General features: G+C 30.4%; 4 protein-coding genes across 5 annotated transcripts; 1 reads left to right on the forward strand and 3 right to left on the reverse strand.

Annotated features, from left to right (window-relative positions):
• The first annotated feature begins 142 nt into the window (after nucleotides 1–142).
• LOC145760114 (epoxide hydrolase 3-like) lies at nucleotides 143–4,336 on the forward strand. Its single transcript, XM_082573984.1, has 7 exons — nucleotides 143–369; nucleotides 882–1,008; nucleotides 1,153–1,247; nucleotides 1,695–1,884; nucleotides 2,364–2,596; nucleotides 3,233–3,354; nucleotides 3,680–4,336. The coding sequence occupies exons 1-7, from the start codon at nucleotides 207–209 to the stop codon at nucleotides 3,782–3,784; spliced, it is 1,035 nt and encodes a 344-aa protein (XP_082430110.1). The 5' UTR covers nucleotides 143–206; the 3' UTR covers nucleotides 3,785–4,336.
• Nucleotides 4,299–18,987, reverse strand: LOC145760112 (negative elongation factor D-like). Of its 2 annotated transcripts, XR_014286574.1 has the most exons (17): nucleotides 18,850–18,987; nucleotides 18,359–18,474; nucleotides 17,667–17,776; nucleotides 16,445–16,554; nucleotides 15,776–15,883; nucleotides 14,367–14,522; nucleotides 13,482–13,612; nucleotides 11,910–12,016; nucleotides 11,387–11,451; nucleotides 10,736–10,867; nucleotides 9,760–9,896; nucleotides 8,786–8,900; nucleotides 8,099–8,227; nucleotides 6,626–6,733; nucleotides 5,314–5,443; nucleotides 4,773–4,877; nucleotides 4,299–4,653 (listed from the first exon to the last, which is right to left on the reverse strand). XR_014286574.1 is itself a non-coding variant. In XM_082573982.1 (16 exons), the coding sequence occupies exons 1-16, from the start codon at nucleotides 18,907–18,909 to the stop codon at nucleotides 4,843–4,845; spliced, it is 1,749 nt and encodes a 582-aa protein (XP_082430108.1). In that variant the 5' UTR covers nucleotides 18,910–18,987; the 3' UTR covers nucleotides 4,299–4,842. The 2 variants fall into 2 exon arrangements, 1 of the variants encoding a protein (XP_082430108.1); XM_082573982.1 differs by having other exon boundaries at nucleotides 4,299–4,877.
• A 3-nt stretch (nucleotides 18,988–18,990) lies between these two features.
• Nucleotides 18,991–20,028, reverse strand: LOC145760115 (SAP domain-containing ribonucleoprotein-like). The gene has a single exon (XM_082573985.1). It carries the CDS (start codon nucleotides 19,953–19,955, stop codon nucleotides 19,251–19,253), a length of 705 nt encoding a protein of 234 aa, XP_082430111.1. The 5' UTR covers nucleotides 19,956–20,028; the 3' UTR covers nucleotides 18,991–19,250.
• LOC145760113 (fasciculation and elongation protein zeta-2-like) lies at nucleotides 20,023–23,128 on the reverse strand. The gene has a single exon (XM_082573983.1). The coding sequence runs from the start codon at nucleotides 22,953–22,955 to the stop codon at nucleotides 21,675–21,677; it is 1,281 nt and encodes a 426-aa protein (XP_082430109.1). The 5' UTR covers nucleotides 22,956–23,128; the 3' UTR covers nucleotides 20,023–21,674.
• Nucleotides 23,129–24,284: the final 1,156 nt, after the last annotated feature.

Here is a 24,284-nt window from a genome sequence, read left to right on the forward strand (position 1 = left end):
TGCCACATTTTTATGCCACATTTTTTGCCACATGTGCCCAAAAATTTCACAAACCTGTTTAAAGTCCAATTACTAACGAATTGCATAAGCTAATTAAACCAAGGACTGCCTTTAATGAACCCAAGTATTCCAACCACTACACCACACTTGTTAAAAAAGAATTGTTTATTTTTTAGTTAAATTTTAGGTATATAAAAGATTTAAAAATGAGTTTTCTAATAAGATTGGTATTAGCACTAATTGTATACAGCGTTGGACTTTTTTGGGCAATAATTATTACCCCTCTATTTTTACTTATGTCGTTAAGGCATGGTATAAAAGGAATTCGATCAATTTTTAAAAGAGGAAACCATGATATTTTACCTGAAAGTAAGTTTATCAAAATTTGGAAATTTGTTATTTACAATTTTTGTTTTGCGAAGGCCTAAAATTTGCAATAAAACACCATTTTTAGACTACTGATATATATATATTTTTAATGTGTAAGGGTCATAATTGCGGTCCAAATTTAGAGTAATGTTTGTTACCGTGACCCAACTTGCACTAACAAGTTTTCGGATATTATTGATTAAAATTGCCCGATATTTTACCTGCTGATTGGTTTCGGCTAAGCAGGAGTTTGAACTATTTATAGAACTTTATACTTAATGGCACCATAGCATAAAAGCAGTAGGGATCAAACCCAGGACCTCATGTTGTAAAGCTTAGTGTTCTAAGAACGTTTTTAATTATTTATACTTCAATATGGTCATTTTCTAGTAATGACACATTTTTTTAATGACACATTTTAATGACACATTTTTTTAATGACACATTTTAATGACACATTTTTTTATGTATCAAAATATCACATATACACCAATCAAATCATATTTTTTTAGTTGTCAGAAGTCCTAAATACAACCATGATTATGTAACCACAAAATCAGGAATGAAATTTCATTATGTTCACACTGGTTCAAATGAAAAACCTTTAATGCTATGTTTACATGGTTTTCCTGAATGCTGGTAAAATTTCTAACATTTTGTTTTTATATATTTATTTATCCCAAATGTAGGAAGTCTTTTTTTTATCCCAAATTGTAGTGAAGTCAAGTGTTCTGACCACTACACCTGTCCGATATTGTAAATATCTGTAACTGTTGCATTTAGGTACAGCTGGCGCCATATATTGGAGCAATTTAGTGAAGATTATTATGTTGTTGCAATCGATTTAAGGGGATATGGTGGTTCTGATAAACCTACGTGTAAGTTTAACTATTTTTTCTTATATATATATCTTTATCCTTGATGTGGAAAGGTCAAATGCGTGACCTAAACATAGAGTATCAGATTAAGTGCTGGTTTAGCAGGAGATTATACTGTTTACAGCACCTTACTTAAGGGCGCTACAGCATGAGGGCAGTGGGGATTGAACCCTCAATCTTAAGTGGGGTAGTAAGTGTTCCTACCACTACACCACGCTGCCGGTCCTTATTTTTCCCTTTTCTTTATTTTTTCCTCAATATGAGAAGGTCTAGTGCATAAAAGCAAGAGGAATTAAACTTTAGACCCCAAACTTTAAAGCTTAACTCTGTACTGGGTCGGAGTAACAAATGTTACTTTATGTTTAGACCATAAAGTCGACCCTAAGAAAAATAAGAATAAATAATTACAATTCTCAAAAAAAATATTTTCTAATTTTCTAATTACAGCAATTGGAGAATATCATTTAACCTATCTCGTTCGAGATGTTTATGAAATTGTTCATGCGCTTGGTTATAGCAAATGTGTTCTAGTAGCCCATGATTGGGGTGGAGTAATTGGATGGAATGTCCCCCATTTCTATGAAAATTTGGTCGAAAAATTAATCATTATCAATGCTCCGCATGTGCAGGCTTTTCAGTATAGCATTTTAAAAAAATATTTTTTAAATAACTTATTTTTTGTTATGTTGAAGGCATGGTGTAGTGGTTAAAACACTGGGCTTTAATACGAGAAGCCTATGGTTTGATCCCCACTGCTTTTATATTGTAGCACCCTTGAGTAAGGTTATATAAACTGTATGAACTCCTGCTAAGCCAAAAACCAATCAGCAGAATAATTAATAAATTTATAATCAATAATATCCCAAACTATCAAAGTCAACTTAAGACTGAGTCGGGGAAACAAATGTTACTGTATGTTTAGACTGTAAAGTCGTCTTTCCTATATCAATGATAAATAATAACCAAAAAAATGTTATGCTTATTTTTTTATAATAATTTGACTTTTTGAATAAAAAATATCTTTTATTTTTACTAAGAAAAATTTCATTCTTTTTTAGTGTTTTTTATGTAACAAAAAATATTAAACTTTAAAGTTTTTTTTTTATTGTATTTTAGAGATTTTGCTTTAAAATTTCCAACCCAAATTCTAAGAAGCTGGTATGTTTTTTATTTCCAAATTCCATTTTTGGCCGATTTTCAATTAAAATCTGACGACTGTCACTTTCTCAAAGACATGAAACAAAAAGGAATCAAAAACAAAAACAATCAAATGACAGAGGAACAACTTATGGTTTATAAACATTATGTGGCTTCTAATTTATCTAATGGACTCAACTACTATAGAGCAGGTTAAATTTTAGATTTTTACACCAACTACAGTTGATCCCTGTTTTTATACTGTTTTGCCCTTGAGTATGGTGCTTTAATTTTTATAAAGTCGTTAAAGATACTTGACCTTACTACATTTTTTTATCTTTATCCTTGATGTGGGAAGGTGGAATGCGTGACCTAAACATAGAGTAACATAAGTTACTCCGACCTAGTCTCGAGTTGCCTGTGGCAGTTTGGGATGTTAGATTATAATTGCCCGATAATTATGCTGCTGATTAAGTGCTCACACAGCAGGAATTTATACCATTTATAGCGCCTTACTCAAGGGCGCTACAGCATGAGAGCGGTGGGGATTGAACCTATGACCTCATAGTGGTGTAGCAAGTGTTCTTACCACTACACCACGCTGCCGGTTGAAGTCTTAAATTTAATTCTTACCGCTTCCTTACAATTGTGTCCTTGAGTAAGGTGCTGCAGTTGGTAGTATACTTAGCCTTGCCGTACGAAGTCCTTTACATAATTTTTAATATTCCAAATTGTGAAAGTCAACTCAAGACTAGTTTAAAGGAACAGAAAATGATAAAAATCGATAAGGTTATTGGAATTAAATATATTTTTAAAGTGTTTTTTTTTTAAATTTAAAATTTTTTTAGTTAACCCGCTCTATACTGGTTTGGACACGAGAATAAAAACAAAAATAATAAAATGTCCGACACTGGTAATATGGGGGGACAAGGACGATGCTTTAGATCATAGAATGATCCCCTTTTTTGAGGTAAGCTTTCAAGGAGGTCCTAGGTTCAATTCCGACTAGTTTTAACTTTTTTGTATTTATTTATCTTGATGTGGGAAGGCTGACTAAACAACTTAAACATAGAGTAACATTTGTTACTCAAACTCATTCTTGAGTTGACTTTGGAAGTTTGGGATATTATTGATTATATTTGCCCGATAATTAAGCTGATGATTAATTTTTGGCTTAGCAAAAGTTTATATACTGTAAATACCACCTTTCTTAAGAATATTGCATGGATTTAAACCCAAGACCTCATGTAGTAAACCCAAGTATTCTAACCACTCTTAAAAATAATATGATTTAGAAATACGTCAGCAATCTTCAAGTTGAAATGTTTCATGAATCTGGCCACTGGGTGCTATTCGACGAACCTGTCCAAGTTGAAGCTGCTATGAGAAGATTTCTTTGAAAACTCCATCAAAAATTCAAGAAAAAAAAAAATTTGAAATTTTTACCTAAAATTAGTATGCAGAATTGTTTTACTTTTACTACCTAATTTCTTGTAATAAATGTCCCCCCCCCCCTATAGTCAACATTTTAATGGTTGTTGTATGGTCCCAACTTTCAACTTATATTCAAATATGATAATTTACCCGCACACCACAAACAGCAGTTTTATTTTTTTTTGTATACCAATAATTGAACAAACACACATATATATATTGTCTACCAAGCTTTTTTATATATACAGATATTCAAAAAATTATGTTAATAAACTTAAGGTAATGCTGTCAGTTATTTTGTCTTTGTCGTATTATTGTTTAATTTTATATAAAAATTTGAATAATAAGTTACCATACATTTGATATTTAAAATTAGGATAGGCCTTTAAGTTTAATAATGAAAAATAACAAGATTTTGTTAAAAAAATTTTAAAGTATAACATTTTTTAGAATTAAATATTTTTTAACTACATAGTAATATAAAGTATAATCTATGTTTAGATATAATTTTGTATTTTATTTAAATATTACACAATTTTTTTTTTTATTTAAATATTACACAAAAGACCATTTTTGTAAAAATCAATTTAAAGAAAAATTGTTTATTATTTTTTATTTTAAAATATATTTGCAATGCATATATAACGTAGCCCTAATTATTTACCATATTTAATTTTTAATTGTGTTTACTCGGCATTTATTTTTGGATTTTTTTTGCTTTATTGAATTTTTATTAAAATCTTTATTGTTAAGTTATTCTAAAAATATAAGTCGATTGAATATAGAACTTTTTTGTATTTATTTATCCTCAATGTGGGAAGGTTGACTCAACAGCCTAAACATAAAGTAACATTTGTTACCCAAGCCACGTCCATTCTAAACCACTTATTTAACTGGAACAAACGAATAATCTATATAAAGTTTTTTTTCCTTTTTCTATCTCATTCCACGTACCAGAGCTTTCTACAAATTTTGTTTCCCAATTTGTAGAATAATTTTAATCATTCGATCATTTCATTAAAGATCATGTTATAGTTATAAAGTTGGTCTTGCAGTGTACTACAATAAAATAAGTAAAAAAGGGTAAAATAAAATAAGTAAATAGATACGTAAAATTGAATACATTTAAATAGGCAAAAAATAAGATACAATAAGATATGTGAATAGGGGTAAAATAAGTAAGATGATAGGTAAATAGGGGTAAAATAAGTAAAATGATGGGTTAACAGGGGTAAAATTAGGTACAATAACATGGGTTGAATAGGGGTAAAATTAGGTACAATAAGATGGGTAAATAGGGGTAAAATTAAATATACTAAGATAAGGGTAAAACTAAGTGCAATAAATGAGTAAATTAAGTAAAATAAAACAGCTTAATGGGGGTAAGGTCAACAAAAATAAGATAACTAAAAGGGGGTGAAACTATTTACAAGAAAATGGGTAAATAGGGGCAAAATAAATAATTGGGGTGTTGTTGAAATTTTGTTATATTTACCTATAAAATCTGAAACTGGGTCGTTTCCGTCATCGCTTCTTAACGAACTTGTTATACTTTCGTTTTCAATAATCGGAAGAAACATATGAACAAAATCAGAGGTATAAGGTGGGCAGATTATATCTAATACCTAAATTAATACACAGAAGCATTATTAAAGAAAATAACAATAAATATGAATAACGGAGCATAGTGTACAACATATATATACATGTTCAATTAAAAGACCTATAAAAAAAACTGCCTATTGTGGTGTGCGAGTAAATGGGGATGCGGAATTTAAGGGAATGAAAAATAAAGGAACAGAAATTGAAGGAACGGAAAATGAAGAAACCGGAAAATGAAGGAACGGAAAATAAAGGAACCGGAAAACGAAGAAACAGAAAATGGAGGAACCGGAAAATGAAGGAGCGGAAAATGAAGGAAACGGAAAATAAAGGAACAAAAATTGAAGGAAAGTGAAAAAAGGAGAGGCGGAATTTAAAAAAAATAAAACGCGAAAATTCCGTTGACTGTTTGTTTGTATATAAGTCAATATTATTTAAGAAATAAACGGGCATTTTATAGAAGAGAGTTAGGGTATGCTGGGGTAATAAAAATTAACTCATTATCGCTTATCAGTTCTCAAATAAAAGACAGTAATCCTAAACAAACAGTCGACAATATTTCCGCGTTTTAGTATTTAAGATTCCGCCTTCTCCTTTTTTGCTTTTCTTCATTTTCCGGTTCCTCCATTTTCCGTTTCCTTCATTTTCCAATCCTTTATTTTCCGTTCCTTCAATTTCCATTCCCTTATTTTCAGGCGACCAGGGTAGAGATGGCAAATTTTAGTTGAAAGTTGTGACCATAATACCACAATTAAGTACTGACTGTAGGGCGGGCCATCGACTAATAAACTAATTTTAAAAGCGGTAAACACATTTTATTTAAATGATTAACCAGCAGCATGGTGTAGTGCTTAAAGCACTTGGCTTTAAGACATGGAGTCGCAGGTTTAATTCCTTTTGCTTACTTGTTTGTATATATCTTTATTCTCGATGTGGGAAAATCGAATGCGCGACTTAAACATAGAGTAACATAACTTACTCTGACCCAGTCTTAAGTTGACTTTGGCAGTTTGGGATATTATTGATTACAATTGTCAAAAATTAATCTGCCGATTGTTTTTTGAATCAGTAAATGTTCATTATGTTTATACCACCTTACATAATGGGACTACAATTTGGATACAGTAAGAATCAATCCCAAGACCTTGTGTAGTGAAACCAAGTGTTTTAAGCACTACAACATGTAGATAATGATTTTAACAAACCTCTGTAACAAAATGTCGAATTAACGAGACATCGGTGTCTTGTCTATGAGCGCATTCTCTAATGTAGGAAATAACTGGAAGCACACAACCTCTGCTCATAAGATGAACCTAGAAAAAAAAAGAAAATTACATTTTAGATTTAAAAAAAAAAATCTAAAAAAAGATTTAATAAGATGGGTAAATTTGGGTAAAACTACATACAAAAATATGGGTAAATAAGGGTGAAACTTAATACAATAAAATGGGTAAATAAGGGTAAAACTGAATACAAAAAGATGGGTAAATAAGGGTAAAGCTGAATACAATAAGATGGGTAAATAGGGGTAAAACTAAATACAATAAGATGGGTTAATAGGAATAAAACTGAATACAAAAAGATTGGTAAATATGGATAAAACTGAATACAAAAAGATTGGAAAATAGGGGTAAAACTAAATACAATAAAATGGGAAAATAGGGGGTAAAACTAAATACAATAAGATGGGTAAATAGAGGTAAAAATAAAAACAATAAGAAGGGTAAATGGGGGTAAAACTCAATACAACAAAATGGGTAAATAGGGGTACAACTAAATACAATAAAATGGGTAAATAAGGGGTACAACTAAATACAATAACATGGGTAAATAGGGGTAAAACTTAACACAATAAGATGGGTAAATAGGGGTAAAACTAAATACAATAAAATGGGTAAATAAGGGTACAACTAAATATAATAACATGGGTAAATAGGGGTAAAACTTAATACAATAATATGGGTAAATAGGGGTAAAACTAAATACAATAAGATAGGTAAAACTGAATATAATAAAATGGGCAAATAGGGGTAAAACTGAATACAATAAGATGGGTAAATAGGGGTAAAACTAAATATAAAAAGATGGGTAAATCGGGGTAAAACTTAATACAATAAAATGGGTAAATAAGGAACTAAATACAATAAGATGGGTAAATAAGGGTAAAACTGAATACAATAAAATGGGTAAATAGGGGTAAACCTAAATATAAAAAGATGGGTAAATAGGGGTGAAACTTAATACAATAAGATGGGTAAATAAGGAACTAAATACAATAAGATGGGTAAATAAGAGTAAAACTGAATACAATAAAATGGGTAAATAGAAGTGAAACTAAAGATAATAAGATGGGTAAATAGGGGTAAAACTAAATACAAAAAGGAGGGTAAATAAAGTTAAAAGACATATTTCCAAAAACCGAAAACTCAAAAACGATACTGGGTTAAATATTTCTTAAAATTAAAGGGTATTTTCCAAAAAAAGGGTTTGGTAAAGGTGTTTTCGAATAATAGGTTTTTAGTAAAAAGTTTAATAGCCAAAAAACTAATATTTGTCGGCGATAATTTACTCGCACACCACAAATGGCAGTTTTTTTTGTGTAAAGGCCTAAAAATTAGACATGTATAGTTGTTTAATGTCCACTAAGCCTTATTATATATAGGTATTGGTTAACTTGCCATTCTATCAAGCACAGTTTTCTTAAGTTCAAGTTGAACTAAGGTATCCAATTCAGTAAATGCCTCCTCAAATAAGTTGGTTAATAATTTTAAAACGTCTTGATGTAATAACAGATGGCAAGACACAATCTAAAAAGAAAAATTTTTTGTATTTATTTATCCTTAATGTAGAAAGGTCGACTTTAGAGCCTAAACATAGAGTAACATCTGCTACCCTGACCCAGTCTCAAGTTGCCTTTGGCGGTTTGGAACATTATAGATTATAATTGCCCTATAGTTAAGCTGCTGATTAAATATTTGTTTAGCAGGAGTTTATACCATTCATAGCACCTTACCTAAAGGTACTTTAGCAAGAGAGCAGTGGGGATTAAACTCAAAACCTCATGTAATAAAGATGAGAGTTTTTATTACTTCATACAGTTTTTAACATCTTACTAAGGGCGGTTTAGCATAGAAGCAGTAGGAATCCAACCCATAACCTCATGCAGTAAAGCCAAGTGTTTTAACCACTTTTTACTTTATACAATGCATTACATAAGAGTGCTACAGCATATACGCAGTGGGAATTAAACCCAGGGCCTCAAATAAAGCCATGCTTTCTAACCACTTTTAAACCCTATGTGATGCCTTACTCAAGGAAGCTGTGGGTATCAAACCCAACACCTCACAAAAATCTTAAGTTTGTACCTCATCTAGTAGAGTAAGATGTAGTGGAGTGTTGTCCATTTGTTTTTCAAAATATTTTTGATCAGAGACAGTTTGTTCAACCCATTTCATAACCCCCATAGCTACAACAGGGTATCTATTAAAAAAAAAGAAATTCAATTTACAAAAAAATTGAATAAAAAAAAAGAAATTCAATTTACAAAAAAATTGAATAAAAAAAAAGAAATTCAATTTACAAAAAAATTTAGTGTAGTGTAATTTTTTTTTTTTTAGTGTAATTTTTTAAAAAGAAATTCAATTTACAAAAAAATTGAATAAAAAATTTAGTGTATAATATATATACTGGAACTTAGTGGGTGTGATGATATCCAATTTATTGGTCTACTAATTAAATAAAAACTACCATTTGTGGTGCTGGGGTAATTTATCGAATTATGTAGTGGTTGGAACACTTGGTTTCGAAAAAAATAAATTAAAAAAATAACTAAATTTTATATAAAATCCTAATAAATAACCTAAATTTTAAAAAAATAAACCAAATTTTAAAGAAATAAACAAAATTTTAAAGAAATAAACCATATTTAAAAAAATAAACCATATAAACCATATTTAAAAAAATAAACCAAATTTTTTAAAAAAAAAAAAAAAAAAAATAAACCAATTTTTTTTAAAATAAACCAAATTTCAAATAACATAAACCAAATTTTAAAAAAAATAAACCAAATTTCAAAAAAAATTAACCAAATTTCAAAAAAAAAATAAACAAAATTAAAAAAAAATAAACCAAATATCAAATAACATAAACCAAATTTAAAAAAAATAAACCAAATTTAAAAAAAAATAAAAAAAATAAAAAAAAAATAAATTAAAAAAAAATAAACAAAATTTCAAATAACATATACCAAATTAAAAAAAATAAATCAGATTAAAAAAAAAAAACCATTTAAACAAAAATGATATACTCTTAAAAAATTTTTCATAAAAATAAATCTAACCTTATGCAGTGATATAACGTTCCAATTTCTGATAATAACTCCAACTGTCCTTTACCACCACAAGCAAGATGGTGAACCTTATCAATAGCTTGCGATGTTTGAATTAATTCATCTCGTAATATTGCTTTTCTTTCGCCCTGTTAAAAACATATTTAGTTTTTTTCTTTAAAAAAAAATTTTAATGTTCAATAGTTATAGTGTTCTCTACAAAGGGTCTTAGGTTTAATTCCCACTGCTTTCTACCATGGCGCTCTTGAGTAAGGTATTAAGAGATTTCCTTCTGATAAGCCAAAATCAATCAGCAGTTTAATTTTTGGGCAATAATAATCAAAAATATCCTAAACTGCAAAAGTCAACTTGTTTTTTTTTTGTATATATCTTTATCCTCGATGTGGAAAAGTCGAATGCGCGACTTAAACATAGAGTAACATCAGTTACTCCGACCCAGTCTTGAGTTGCCTATGGCAGTTTGGGATATTATAGATTATAATTGCCCGATAATTATGCTGCTGATTAAGTGCTGGCTCAGCAGGAATTTATACCGTTTATAGTGCCTTACTCAAGGGCGCTACAGAATGAGATCAGTGGGGATTGAACCCACGACCTCATGTGTGATGTAGCAAGTGTTCTTACCACTACACCAAGCTGCCGGTTCTTGCGACTGGGCAAGGTAACAAATGTTATGTTTAGGTTGTGTTTAAGTCGACCTTTCCACATTGAGAATAAATAAATACAAACCTATGGCCATAGGCCTAAGGGGACACTTATATTTTATATTCATTTATATTCCTAAATGCTTTTTGCTTTTTGATCAAATAAACATTTCCCAAAAAAAAAAAATTTTAAACAACATATTATCAAAACTAAGGTCATCATTTTTTGGAAAAAAAAAGAGTTTTTTTAAAAATGGGTTAGAGTAAAAGGGGGAAAAAAATAAAAAATTTAATAAAATTCTGGTCACAAATTGGTCACTTACCCTATGCCAGTTTTCAGTAACACTGGCAGCATAAGCAAGAAGGTAAATATATTTGTGTTTATGATCTGGGTTGATTTTTGCTCCTTTGCTTGTAAATAAACTGTTCACAAATAAATCGAGAAACAAAGGGTACTAAAAAAAAATAATAAATTTAATTTTTGAAACAAAAAAAAAAAAGTATATAGAAAAATTCAAAACAACAAAAAAAATTTAAAAATCTACTAATTGTCTGATAAATTTTTGGGAAAATTGTGTAGTGGTTGAAACACTTGGCTTGACTAGAAAAGATCATGGGTTCAATCCCCACTGCTCTAATGATGTAGCACCCTTAAGTAAGGCGCTATAAACAGTATAAACTCCTGCTAAGCCAGCACTTTAATCAGCAGCATAATAACCGGGCAATTATAATCTATAGTATCCCAAACTGCTAAAGGCAACTCGAGACTGGGTCGGGGTAACTGATGTTACCCTATGTTTAGGTTGCACATTCGACTTTCCCACATCGAGTATAAAAATATATACAAAAAAAACACAAAAAACTACTAAGTCAACTCGAGACTGAGTCAGGGTAATAAATGTAATTCTTATTTTGGTAATACATTTTTTTTAAATTAAAAAACAGCTTTTTAAAACAAGAAAATTAAAACTCACCCTTATTAAACTAACAGGAGGTGGATCATCAGATGAATATAGACGATGTAGAACGGTCACATCACCTAAAACATTTATTATACAAATTTAAAAAAAAAAATTTTTAGATCAATACTTAAAAGGACTACAGCATGGAAGCAGTGGAGATCAAACCCGGGATCTCAACCAGTAAAATTTTTTTAAATTTATGTTGTATTTAAAATAAAAATAAACTTTGTTAATTAATTAATAAAAAGTTATAACGATCATATATATACATATATGTATTTTTTTTTGCATTTTCAATTTATAGGCCTACAAAATAAATAAAACTGCCATTTGTGGTGAACCGTTAAATTATCACGAGCAAATATTAGTTAAGAGTTGCGACCATAATAAGACAATTAAAATCCAAACCATAGGGCAGGCTATCAATTAGTCTTCAAATAATAGGTTAATATTATTTTATAAACCCGATAATTAATATATATTGTTCTTGTTACTTTTACGGTTTTAAGTAAGCATAATACAATAGTGTACGTACCTGGGTTTAGTTGACTTTTTGACAGCATTGACATAATACTTTGACGAGCGCGTGGATGAGAAGACGCCCCCTCCAATGCTAGGGTAATGTGGGTAACATCATGACCCCTAAAAATAAGATAGTTTAATAAAGCTGGGTAATAACTAAGGTTATAGTACTGGCTTTTTTATTTAAATCCATTGTCGTATTATGGCTGCTAATTTAATTTACCAAAGCACCACAAATGGCAGTATTTTTATTTTGTTGGCATTTAAATTTGTTATATTTTACAAGGTCCTACTTTCCAGCTTATTTGGGGATACTGTCATTTATATAAAAAAAAACAAATACTAAAAATGAAACATTTTTTATTAACCTTAGCCCTAACCCTATTTTAAAAAATATCCTTGGTTGCTCTAACGACAAAAAAAAACAGTTTTCGCAATTTTTTCTTTTTTTTCTGCGTGGTAAATGTATTGTCCTGTGTGATCTGTGTGGTCCTGTGTGGTAATTAGTAGAACCGTATCTTATGTTCAATGGGCTATATGACATAGTATTAAAACAATTTTTAAATAACAAATGCTTAAAAACCAGCAAGGTAGTGTGGTAAAGCAGTCATAGCATTGTACTACAAGCCGAAAGGTTTCGGGTTCGAGCCGCACCAATACCACACTATTTACCCTTGAGCCCTGCGTTTACAGATAACTTAAACGAGTCACAATAGCACACCTCTAACCAAAAATGCAAAATACCCCCTACCTTAAAGTGATTAGAAAAAATAAATTAATTAATTAAATTTCATATTGCCAAATTAGGTCAATTATATAACACTAGCTTCATACAAATGACATCTTCTTATACTTATATACAACATAAGAGTCATAACATGATCTTAATTAAAATAGGTTTTTAGTATTTAAAATAAATATATTTTTTGTCCAAATAAAAAAAAAATTAAATTTCTGAATATAAATAACTATTTTAAAATCAATTTTATAAATTAAGATTTACATAAACATTTTTGAATGATGAATTATTAAATAGCATTTTTAAATCTTAAATATTTTGACATATTTAATTAATTATGTATAGACAATTTTCTAGGAAAAATTTTAACATTTTTATATGTCAAAAATTTAGTTTTTAAAGGTATAACCTTTAAAAAGCCATTTTTAAATATTAAACTATATATATTTGGTATATATTTAAATATTTGTGGTATTTTTTTTTGTATATATCTTTATCCTCGATGTGGGAATGTCAAAAATGCGCGACTTAAACATAGAGTAACATCAGTTACTCCGACCCAGTCTCGAGTTGCCTGTGGCAGTTTGGGATATTATAGATTATAATTGCCTGATAATTATGCTGCTGATTAAGTGCTGGCTCAGCAGGAGTTCATATCATTTAAAGCGCCTTAATCAAGGGCGCTACAGCACGAGATCAGTGGGGATGGGGATTGAACCCACGACCTCATTGGGGGGGGGGGGGGGAACCAAGTGTTCTTACCACTACACCACGCTGCCGGCTTGTAAAGTTGACCTTCCCTTATTACCCTTATTAAGAATAAAATAAGAGTTAACCAATTCTTACTTTGCTTTTGCGTATTTTTGTACTTCTTGCGAGATTCTTCTGACCACTGAACCTCCATCATTCGCTTTAGCTAAAATGGACATCACAACTTGTGTGTATAAATATGTGTGTTCAGCGTGACATACCATTTTCTGTCAAAAAATGAAACGGTTCTTATTTCGGTTCTTAAGTTTTCGAATTTTTTGGGTAAAGGGTTGGGACGTGTTTAAGCTATCTGTAAACGCCAGGCTCAATAATGTGGCATTAATGTGGCTTAAACCCGAAACCTATTGGGCCATTGGTCAATGCCATTACCACTACACCACACTACCAGGTTTTTTATTTTTAAAAAAATTTTAAAAATTTATTAATATAATAAAACTTAGTGGACACTTTATGTAAATTATATAGGCCAACAAAATAAATAAAACTAGCATTTGTGATATGCGGATAAAATATCGCAAGCAAATATTAGTTAAAAGTTGCAACCATATCACGACAACTAAACTGCCGATCGTAGGGAAGGCTATTAACTAGTATTTCTAAAGTTTGTTATATACTTTAAGTCCAATTCTTAATGTAAAAAGGTCAGTTTTACAACATAAACATTGAGTAAGATTAGTTACACCCACCCAGTCTTAAGTTGACTGCGCCAGTATCAAATATTATTAAATATAATTGCATGATAATTAAGCTACTGATTAAGTGTTGGATTAGCAAGTTCATACCGTTTATAGCACCTTACTTAAGGGCGATCAGTAGGAATCAAATGCAGGACCTCAAGTAGTAAAACCAAGTGTTCTGACCACTACACCAATGCATACCATTTATAGCGCCTTACCCAAGGACACTACAGCATGAAAGCAGCTGGGATCAAACCCGGGACCTTATAATAATTCAACTTACGGCGAAATCTGGCACATGGTTGGTCAGTGCCTCTTCCCCTCCTGTTTCCAAAATAGTAGCCAAACAAGTTCGCAACACTCTGGAAAAAACTTCAAGTTGGGTACAAGCCGTCGAAACATTTGTAATTTCCGCTTGGAAGCCTGCATCTGAGATAAGCTAAACATAAAAAAAAAAGATGATGTTTTAAAAAGGGTTACTAATTACACAGTCTTATTTATATAAAAAACTTTGTGATTTTGTAGGTGATGTATATAGCACGTTAGTATGGTTGACAATAAATCACAAAATGGGTTTAGAACCTTTAAAAAATGTCAGTGGTACTTACAATTTAATTTTTTTAAATACTGGAAAATGATTAACACCAACAACCAGGTTACCATATTTTTTGTGTGACGTAGAAAGTACTAAGTAGCGTAGTGAATGTATACAAGCTAGTACTTTCTACGTCATCACAAACAGGGCTTCCCTTTCTTTTTTTTGATTATATCATTTTTTTTAAAGTTGTATAACTTAAAAAGTAGGTAAAATTTTTTAAAGTTAAAACCTTTTTTTGTGTTCAGTGACACCAACTTTATCAATTTTTGAGTAAAAAAATCATATCGCCAATATATAAAAAAATCGCCAATATAGGACTTTAAGGAAAAATAAAATACAGGTTAAAATATAGGACTAAGGTAGCATAGTGTTGTATTTGAAACAGTTTAATTCCTACCCCTTTCATGCTGTAGCACTCTTAAGTGATAATTATTTAAACGTTAAATTTTGCTGACCCAAAAAAAAACAATTAATTATAATTATAAAATCCCAAACTGGCAAAGTTAACTTGAGATTGAGTTGGGGTAACAAATGTTAGTTTATATTTAGGCTGTGAAGTTGACCTTTCCACATCAAGGATAAATAAATACAAAAAAAATAAAATAATATACACATAGTATATATATAAAAAAATGAATAAACTTAAAATAAAGTCTAAAAATTTAAAAAAAAATTAAAATCTAAAAATTTTAAATTGTAAAAAAAGACGATATCATAAATGCCACTACATTTTTTTTTGTATATATCTTTATCCTCGATGTGGGAAAGTCGAATGCGCGACTTTAACATAGAGTAACATCAGTTACTCTGACCCAGTCTCGAGTTGGCTTTTAGCAGTTTGGGATATTATAGATTATAATTGCCCGATAATTATGCTGCTGATTAAGTGTTGGCTCAGCAGGAGTTCGTACCGCTAATAGCGCCTTACTCAAGGGCGCTACAGCATAAGCTCAGTAGGGATTAAAACCATTTATAGGCCCATACTTTAATAAGCTACTATTATATATATACAGCTAATAAAGATAAATTCAATAATGTTAAACAGTCGTATAGTATTAACAATTCACTAGGGATTTAAGATATTGTTTACTAACCTTAATTGTAAAGTTAAGCATCAAACAGTCTGGGTATTCTTCGGCTAGTTTATAAAATAATTGCCTCCATTTTTGATGGGCTATCATTCTTTCAAGCCAAGATGGAGTCTTAAAAAATAAATTAAAATTTTTAAAATTTATTTCAAAAAAACAGGGTATATGTATTATTATTTTTACTAGTCAATAGCCCGCTCTTCAGTTAGGATTTTAATTGTCGTAATATGGTCGCAACTCTTAACTAATATTTGCCTGTGATAATTTACCGGCACACCACAAATGGCAGTTTTATTTTGTAGTACTATAAATAGGACATTGTCCCCTAGGCTTTATTATATATACAGAATAGTCTACCAAGTTTTTTTTTTACCAAAAATGCCTATTTAAAGACAATAAGACATTTATTATTCACCCCGTTTTACCCCATATCTCCGGAAAAAACCCTTTAAACCTAAACTTTAATAAGATGTTGGTTTTGAAGAAAAAAAATTTTAATTTATATATAACTTAAATAAGGCAATAATAAAAAAGTATTTTAAAAAACAACATGGCATTTATAGTATTTTCAATTTAAATTTTCATCTTTTTATAAATACCTAAATATCATAAATAATTTTTAGCCTAAAAATTTTTTTTTGGACAACAAAAATAATTTTTTGGAAATTTTCTAACCTCTCCTTCTTCAGTGAATATCGTGTCTGCTTTTTTCGGGTCAAAATGTTTTAATAATAAATCTTTTAAATGGTCTTCCACTAATTCTTGTACTTCTGTTGGTGCAAGTCCTAAATTTTTACATTAATAATTTTAATTGCGTTTTCTAAACCAATTAATTTAATTTGGACCAGTGGTTAGAAAGAATACTTGGCTCCCATACATAAGGTCCTGAGTTCGAGTCCCACTGCTTTCAAAATGCAGCAGCCCTAAAAATGTTTTAAAAACAGTATTAACTTCTGATAAACCCAAACCAATTGGCGATTGCATTTTAATTAGGGTTTGGTGACCATGCCATAACATACTTAAAATCCTTATGTAAACATTAATACTTTTGGCATGTTTTAAATCATTAAATTGATTTTGTCATTTTTTTCCGTCGCATTGTTGTAATATTAATTGTATATCGTATTTATTATTTACTTTTATCGAAAATGTGCGAAAAACCAAAATAAATAAAAAAAAAAAAATTGTCATAAAATAGTTGCACCTCTAATATGCCTGTGATAATTTACCTAGGCACCACAAACAACAGTTTTATTTATTTTGTAGGCCTATAAATTGGAAATAAACACATATATATATCATCTACTAAGCTCTATTATATATATAATATCCCAAACTAGCAAAGTCATCTCTATTTATTATGCATTTTTTAAAGGTGCTACATTACGAAAGCAGTGGGGATCGAACCTAGGACCTTACGTAATGAAGCCAAGTGTTCTAACCACTATTTCATGCGATTGTAAAGACTAGGTTGAGGTAACAAATGTTACTTTATTTTAAGCTGTAAGGTTCGTATTTCTACATTAAAAATAAATTAATTAAACAATGTAAAATAAAATTTATTCTTTGATGTTTATAGCATGTTAGTATGGTTGACACTGAATCACAAAATGGCTTTAAAACCTTAAAAAAATGTCTGTGGTACTTACAATTTAGTTTTCAAAATTGTTTAAATAATGAACACCAAAAATCAGGTTACCATATTTTTTTGTGTGACATAGAAAGTACTAAGTAGCGTAGTGAATGTATATAAGCTAGTACTTTCTACGTCATCACAAACAGGGCTTCCCGTTGCCTTTTTTAATTAAATTAATTTTTTTTTGAAGTTGTATAACTTAAAAAGTATATAAGTAAAAATTAGGTAAAACGATTGCCAATATATCAGTATAATGCTTACCGCACATAATTAGCCACTCTGCTAATAAATTAACAGTTTGTGCAACAGCTGTATAATTTTCTGACAGTAGTTCAACAACTTTTTCAGGCATACCACCAGCCTGAAAGTATCTGTAAAATAAAAAAAAATTAAAAAAAAAAAATTTTACCTAAGCACCACAAACAGAAGTTTTTTTTCTAAATATATATATATAGTAATATAGAAAAAAAAAATATAATACATCTATGCTAAAAGTTAATGTAATATAAAAAAAAAACTAACTAATGTATACCGGCAGCATGGTGTAGTGGTAAGAACACTTGCTACACCACATGAGGTCGTGGGTTCAATCCCTACTGATCTCATGCTGTAGCGCTCTTGAATAAGACGCTATAGACAGTATGAACTCCTGCTAAGCCAGCACCTAATTAGCAGTTTAATTACCGGGCAATTATAATCTCTATAATATCCCAAACTGCCAAAGGCAACTCGATACTGGGTCGGAGTAACAGTTGTTACTATATGTTTAGGTCGCACATTCATTGTTCCCCAATTGAGGATAAAGACATATACAAAAAATTTATATTCAATTCGCGGACTACGATAAGAATCACTAATAAAGGTATAAGGGTTAGGTTTGATCTCCACCGGTTCTAAGTCTTATTGTCTTTCAGTTAGGTAAGAATAAAATCTTTTAAAAAAAAAACATCTACTTTTTTAAACATGTAAAAATTGAGGGTTCCATAATATAATCCTTATTAGACATTCGAAACAGGCAATTATTTTTCGTGGTTTCATTTTCATCTGGAATTTCTGGTACTGAACCCATCTTAAAAAAATTAAACACAATAATAATATCAACATGAAGTTGCAACATGCTGTAGTGGTAAGAACACTTGGCTTTAATACATGAGGCCTTTGGCTGCATCCTCACTGCTTTTATGCTGTAGTGCCCTTAAGTAAGGCGTTATAAATGGTACAAACTCTTGTTGAGCCATAATTCAATTAGCAAATTGATTATCGGGCAATTATAATCAATAATATCCCAAACTGCCAAAGTTAACTTGAGACTGGGTCAGGGTAACAAATGTTCCTTTATGTTTAGGTCGTGAAGTAGACCTTCCCACATCGAGGATAAATAAATACGAAAAAATGATCAAAAATTTAAATTATTTTTCATTGAAAAAAAAATTGTTTAATTTACCGGACTCATATTTACAGACTCCTCATCCCAAGAGTTTTCCGGATCACTTGATTCCTCCATGACTTTATTTAATCTTCGTCAATTAATTTTTACCTACATTTTATGCGTAAAAAGGCTTAGTAATAATTTCGTAATATTCACTCTAAAAACAAAGAGCATTTACCATTAAACCCAATGCTATTTAACTTTAATAAATGTTAAAAACCTTCTAATACTAGTGAAAAGTGGTATATTGGTAAAACGATACAATTAACAAGCTTTTGTATTAAAAAAAGGACACTACTACTGTGTTTAAAAGCCGCACACAAATGTTATGATTCTATTTCAGCAATAAAATAAGAATTATGCTTTAAACGTTTCCAGTAGAGATGGCAACTAACGTAAAATTTTTTGATTTTTGTTCAAACGACAGCTGTTCCGAATCGTTCAGCCCGTTTTTTTCGTTTTTCATCTACCTCTAAATTTGAAGTAGCACTGACAGAATGTCCGAACCGTTCTTGCCTTTTTCGTTTTCTCTCTTCGGCTTCTGATTTAATAAGCGAGCTAGAAACAACAGTCCCGAATCTTTCTTGACGTTGTTTTAATTTGTCGTTGTCAACAGGGACCGCTGTTGCTTTAATACCTTTTGCTGAATTTCCGTTAGATACTCCAAATCTCTGAGATCGATTTTCGAGTCTCTGATCAGTAGACAGTTCTGAAACTTTGAGACCGAACTTCTCGGCTCGCAATTTTTTCTTCTCGGCGTCAGATAGATTTGAAACAATCGGCGTCTCTGTCTTTTTTTCTTTTTGCTCTTCTACTAAAACAATTTTCTCTTCTACAGAAGATTTCTCCTCCAATAAAACCTCCGGCTGTTTGATCTCCACTTTTTCTTTTACTACCGCTTCCGGAGGAGGAGTCTCAATGATCTCATCTTCGTCTTCTTCCCCAAGGATCGCAGCATCATCTTCATCAACTAGAGCTTCATGCTCCTCCAGATACTGCTGCAACCTCTGGATCAGATCCTGCTTGTTTCCGGACACTTTAAGGCCCCTCTCCTGCAGCTCCCGCTTCAGATCAGCGATCTTCATCTTGTTTAAATCCAAAATATATTCCTCTTCCGCCATTTTGAATTTTTTTTTTTAATTTAAAAATTTTTTTTTTTAAATCCTAAACTTTTTTTCTGTATCTAAAGCAAAAAAAAAATGGATGATTAAAAAAGAATCGAAAACACAGTAACAAATACAGACCACATGCATATTGTAAAAGAAAAATTAAACATAAATTTCATGCAATTGCTTTCAGAATATTATACAGAAATTTGATGAACTAAATTTTTTAATAAAAATAAAAATTTACAGAAATAATTGAAAAATTTGAGACCATTAAGTTTTTTAGACATATGTACTTTACGGTCCTCTAAAATAATAAAATAATGAGGGCCGTAAAAGTAATAAGTCAATTTGAGGACTGTAAAGTACCAGATCTTTAAATACAATTATGCTTTTTTAATAAAAAAAATAAGAAAAATTACTGCCTCAATAAGACGCTTCCAATTATAATATGCTGTGAACTAGTACAATAAATGACGAATTTTGAAATTTTTCCTTAAGCATAGCTAAAAATGTAAGCAAGCGTTTATAATATAGCTTAACAGACAAAAAAATATATTGTATAATTTATGGCGCATGAAAATATAAAAAAAACTGCTGTTTGTGGTGCACTCAAAAATTACTAAAAGCAAATTTTTGTTGCTACACAACTAAATAACACAATTGTTATTTTTTGCTTGAAAAAATTACTTTCAGTTTGGGCATTATTATACAATATGACAACAAAATTACAAAAAAAATATCTGTTTTTTTACAAAAAAATATCTCACAAAATTACAAAAAAAATATCTGTTTTAGAATAATATGTTACTAATACTAAACTACAAGTATTAATGAAATTTAAAATAACCCAAAAAAAATTACAAAAATTTTAAAGCATTAGATAAAGATTTAAAAAAAAAATTTAAACAGTTATTGTAGTTCATTCAAATAATTTTAACCTTATAATAGACTGTGTAACAAAAAATAAGGACAATTTAACAAAAATTTATGCACAAAAATGTATATAAGTATTAAGTTAATATGAATTAGAAAAAATCAGAACACTGTCACAGCTTATTGAAAAAAAATGTAATAATTTACGCTACATAATTTAGGCATTGTATTATTCATTAACAGATGATAACATAATTTAACTAATAAAAAAAAGTAATTTTTTTTATTACATTTTTGGATCAATTTTAAAGAACTGTAAAATTATTGAAAAATTTGTCAAACACCGTTAAGAAATTGAATCTGTAAAAAGGCAGAATTTGCAAAAGATCCTAATTTTTTTAATTTTGGTATATATATACAAGGGATGGGCTGAAATCCAAATTACTCGGATACGAGCCCGAGTATTTTGTTGCGATACTCGGCCGAGTCCGAGTACTCGGTTATGACATCATTTAAACGTATATAACTGTTCACGAGAATCTTTCCCGCATAATTTTAAACTGCAAAATTTGCCAAAAAACATGTATTTATGGATTATAAAGTGTTTAACATTGGCAAAACCACTTACCGCTGATAGCAATATCATTTTAAGTCCAAACGAAAATGTAAAAGTCTCAAATTTATTATGCGAAAAATTTTACTAAGTAAAAATTGTATTTGTTGCGCAATTGTTGCTTAAATAACTCAGACTCGGATTCGATTTGCCCATCCCTAATAAAAATAATATTTATAAATTTTATTTTAAATTCCAGTTAAAGCTAACAGAAGACTGTACAAAATTGCCTAACAAACACACAGTTATAACTCTAATACATGATTTGAATGACCAGCGGGTGATGGACATAATACTTTAAGGATATACGAGGTCAATAAATTAGGGACGTCGTCGCTATCCATTTTTATAGCATCTAATATTTTAATCAAAACTTGAAGTTTATCAAGCGTTATAACATCACTTATATTACATGGAATAACTGTTGTTAAAAACCGGCCTTTTGTTGAATTTCCATCAGCAGCTGAGTTTTTACGCCCGCGGGACAAATTTTTTAAAGACAGCGCCGCGTTATTGTTCGTCGTTTTTAGAAATTGTTCCCGCTTATATTGAACTTCTAATACTTTTGATATAAACGTGTTTTTAACCTCGTTTTCAAACTGTAGCTCATCTCGGTGGTTTAGTTCTTGTAAAAGTTCGGCAGATAGTAGTTGAACTTGCATTTCAAGTTCCTCATTTAAGATATTAAGATCAGAAAGTGAAGTGTGTTTTAAATCGACAGCACGTTCGCTTTCCTCTAAACTGGAAGTAGATCCATGAGTCTGCGAATGAATACACTGCTCGAACCCCTCATCTAAATCACTTTGTAAAGAGATGACATCATCGAATACGATCCCAGTTTGCTGCTGGACCTCATAATCCACCGCTGCGTTTTCAAGATCAACATCCAACATCATCCCTTCTAATTCTTCTATCACTTCATCAGCTGTTTGCATCACTTCACCTCCATGTTCTTGAGATTTCGTGATAAAATAAGCCTGTTTTTGAGACTGGTATGAATCCGAGTCAACCATCTTATGAAAATCAAGCTCTTCGGATGACTCTTTTTCAATAGCTGTCTCATTTTCTTTAAATTTCTTTTTATGTGAAGGTGATGAAACAATTAAATTTAACGATGACAAATGTTGTTTTTGAATTTGTGATGTCTTCCATTCTAAAGCGGTCACGCGACCGTAATTGTCAACAATACTGTTCCAAATTTTGCTACTGGGTAAAATTTCGGTTTCGAATAGTTGCGGACAAATTAAATTCGATTCATCGTTAGTATGTCCTTCTACCGTTGGATGAAAACTCATTACTATACCCTCTTCAAAATTATTGACCAAATTATCAACACTGGGAGCATTCTTTTCGTTATTTTCCGATAAAAAGTTTTCGAAGTTATCAAAATTTTCTTGGAACAAATCATCAAGATTTGAGTTTTTTTGTTCTAATATTTCTTTGTTTTCAGTATCATCTATATCCGTCTGTGAAAACATCGCAAAATTATCCCAGTCAGTTTCTTGGTCTCCAATTGACGTCGTCATTTCAATTTTTTTAATAAAACATGTTGACTTTAAGAATTGGAATTTTTATTGAACAAAACACATTATCAGATTGTTAACTGTCAGACTGTGACTAAATGTTATAAGACAGTCTGACAGTCAGTCACTGATATTTAGTAAGCAAGAATTCAGCAAATTATGTAAACCAGTTTATAAATTGTTCTGCAAAAAAAATAATTTGTTTAATTTAAACTTAATAGGTCTTAATTGCTTGATAAATATGCTGCTGATTAAGTGCTGGCTCGGCAGAAGTTTATGCCATTTATAGTGCCTTACTCAAGGGCGATACTGCTATTGCATAAAAGCACGCACAAGATTTTTTCATTGAAAAAAAACACGCCTGGTGTCTTAAAAAAATGTGCACTCGCAGTACTGACGCCTAAAACACGCTAACATAAATCATGTCTGGACCGGAAATTTTGGTGCGCGTGCACGCGCGGTCACGCTACGCTTGCACGCACGAGATGTCGTCGAAAACTGCCCTACTTTTGAGACTGGGCAGCTGGGTGATGGCTCAGCAGGAGTTCATACTATTTAGAGCACCTTACTTGAGGGCACTATCGCTATTGCATAAAAGCAGTGAGAACCAAACACAGAACCCCACGTAGTGAAGCCAAATTTTCTGACCACTACATTATCAGGCAGGTTATGTTGCCAGTTATTTCGTCTGCCGGACAAATTAGATTTAACTCTAAATGGGTTTATCAATTTAAAGTATTGCAGACACTTTTTTCAAACAACTGGTTTTAAATAATTTTAATTAGTCCGTCAGTTTGTTGGTCTTAATGGACATAGTCAGATAGTCATTAATGTTTTTAAAAAGATCAAATACGATTAATTTGTCTTTTATAATTTTACAGATTAATACACCTAAAAAACAAATTATTACTCAATTGTGTTAAATAATTACCACTAAGTCACGCTTAACACATTATTACTTAATATATAACTTCATTTTGCTTAATTCATCTAATTTAAGAACGACCAAACTTTTTATTTTTGATAGTCTGTAGTAAAATAAAAAAATTAAACAGAAGTGGCAGCTTATTGACGTTCCATGCCACGCGTCACAGTTACTTTTTTATTTTATTATTTTTTAAGTTAAGCAAGTGTGTTAAAGATCTACAAACTAAATTGTACTCCTTTTAAAACAATATTTATCTTTTAAATAAACGTTTATTTTTTTTTATCTTTTAAATAAACGTTTATAGACATATAGAATTAAGATTGTAGTGTTAAATAATGATTTTGGTACGGGGTTTGATCCCCGCTACTTCCATGCAGTATTTTCTTTAAGAAAAATGCTTTAAA

Source organism: Corella eumyota, chromosome 7 (genome assembly GCF_963082875.1).
Source record: "Corella eumyota chromosome 7, kaCorEumy4.1, whole genome shotgun sequence".
In the NCBI taxonomy this organism is placed as follows: domain Eukaryota; kingdom Metazoa; phylum Chordata; class Ascidiacea; order Phlebobranchia; family Corellidae; genus Corella; species Corella eumyota.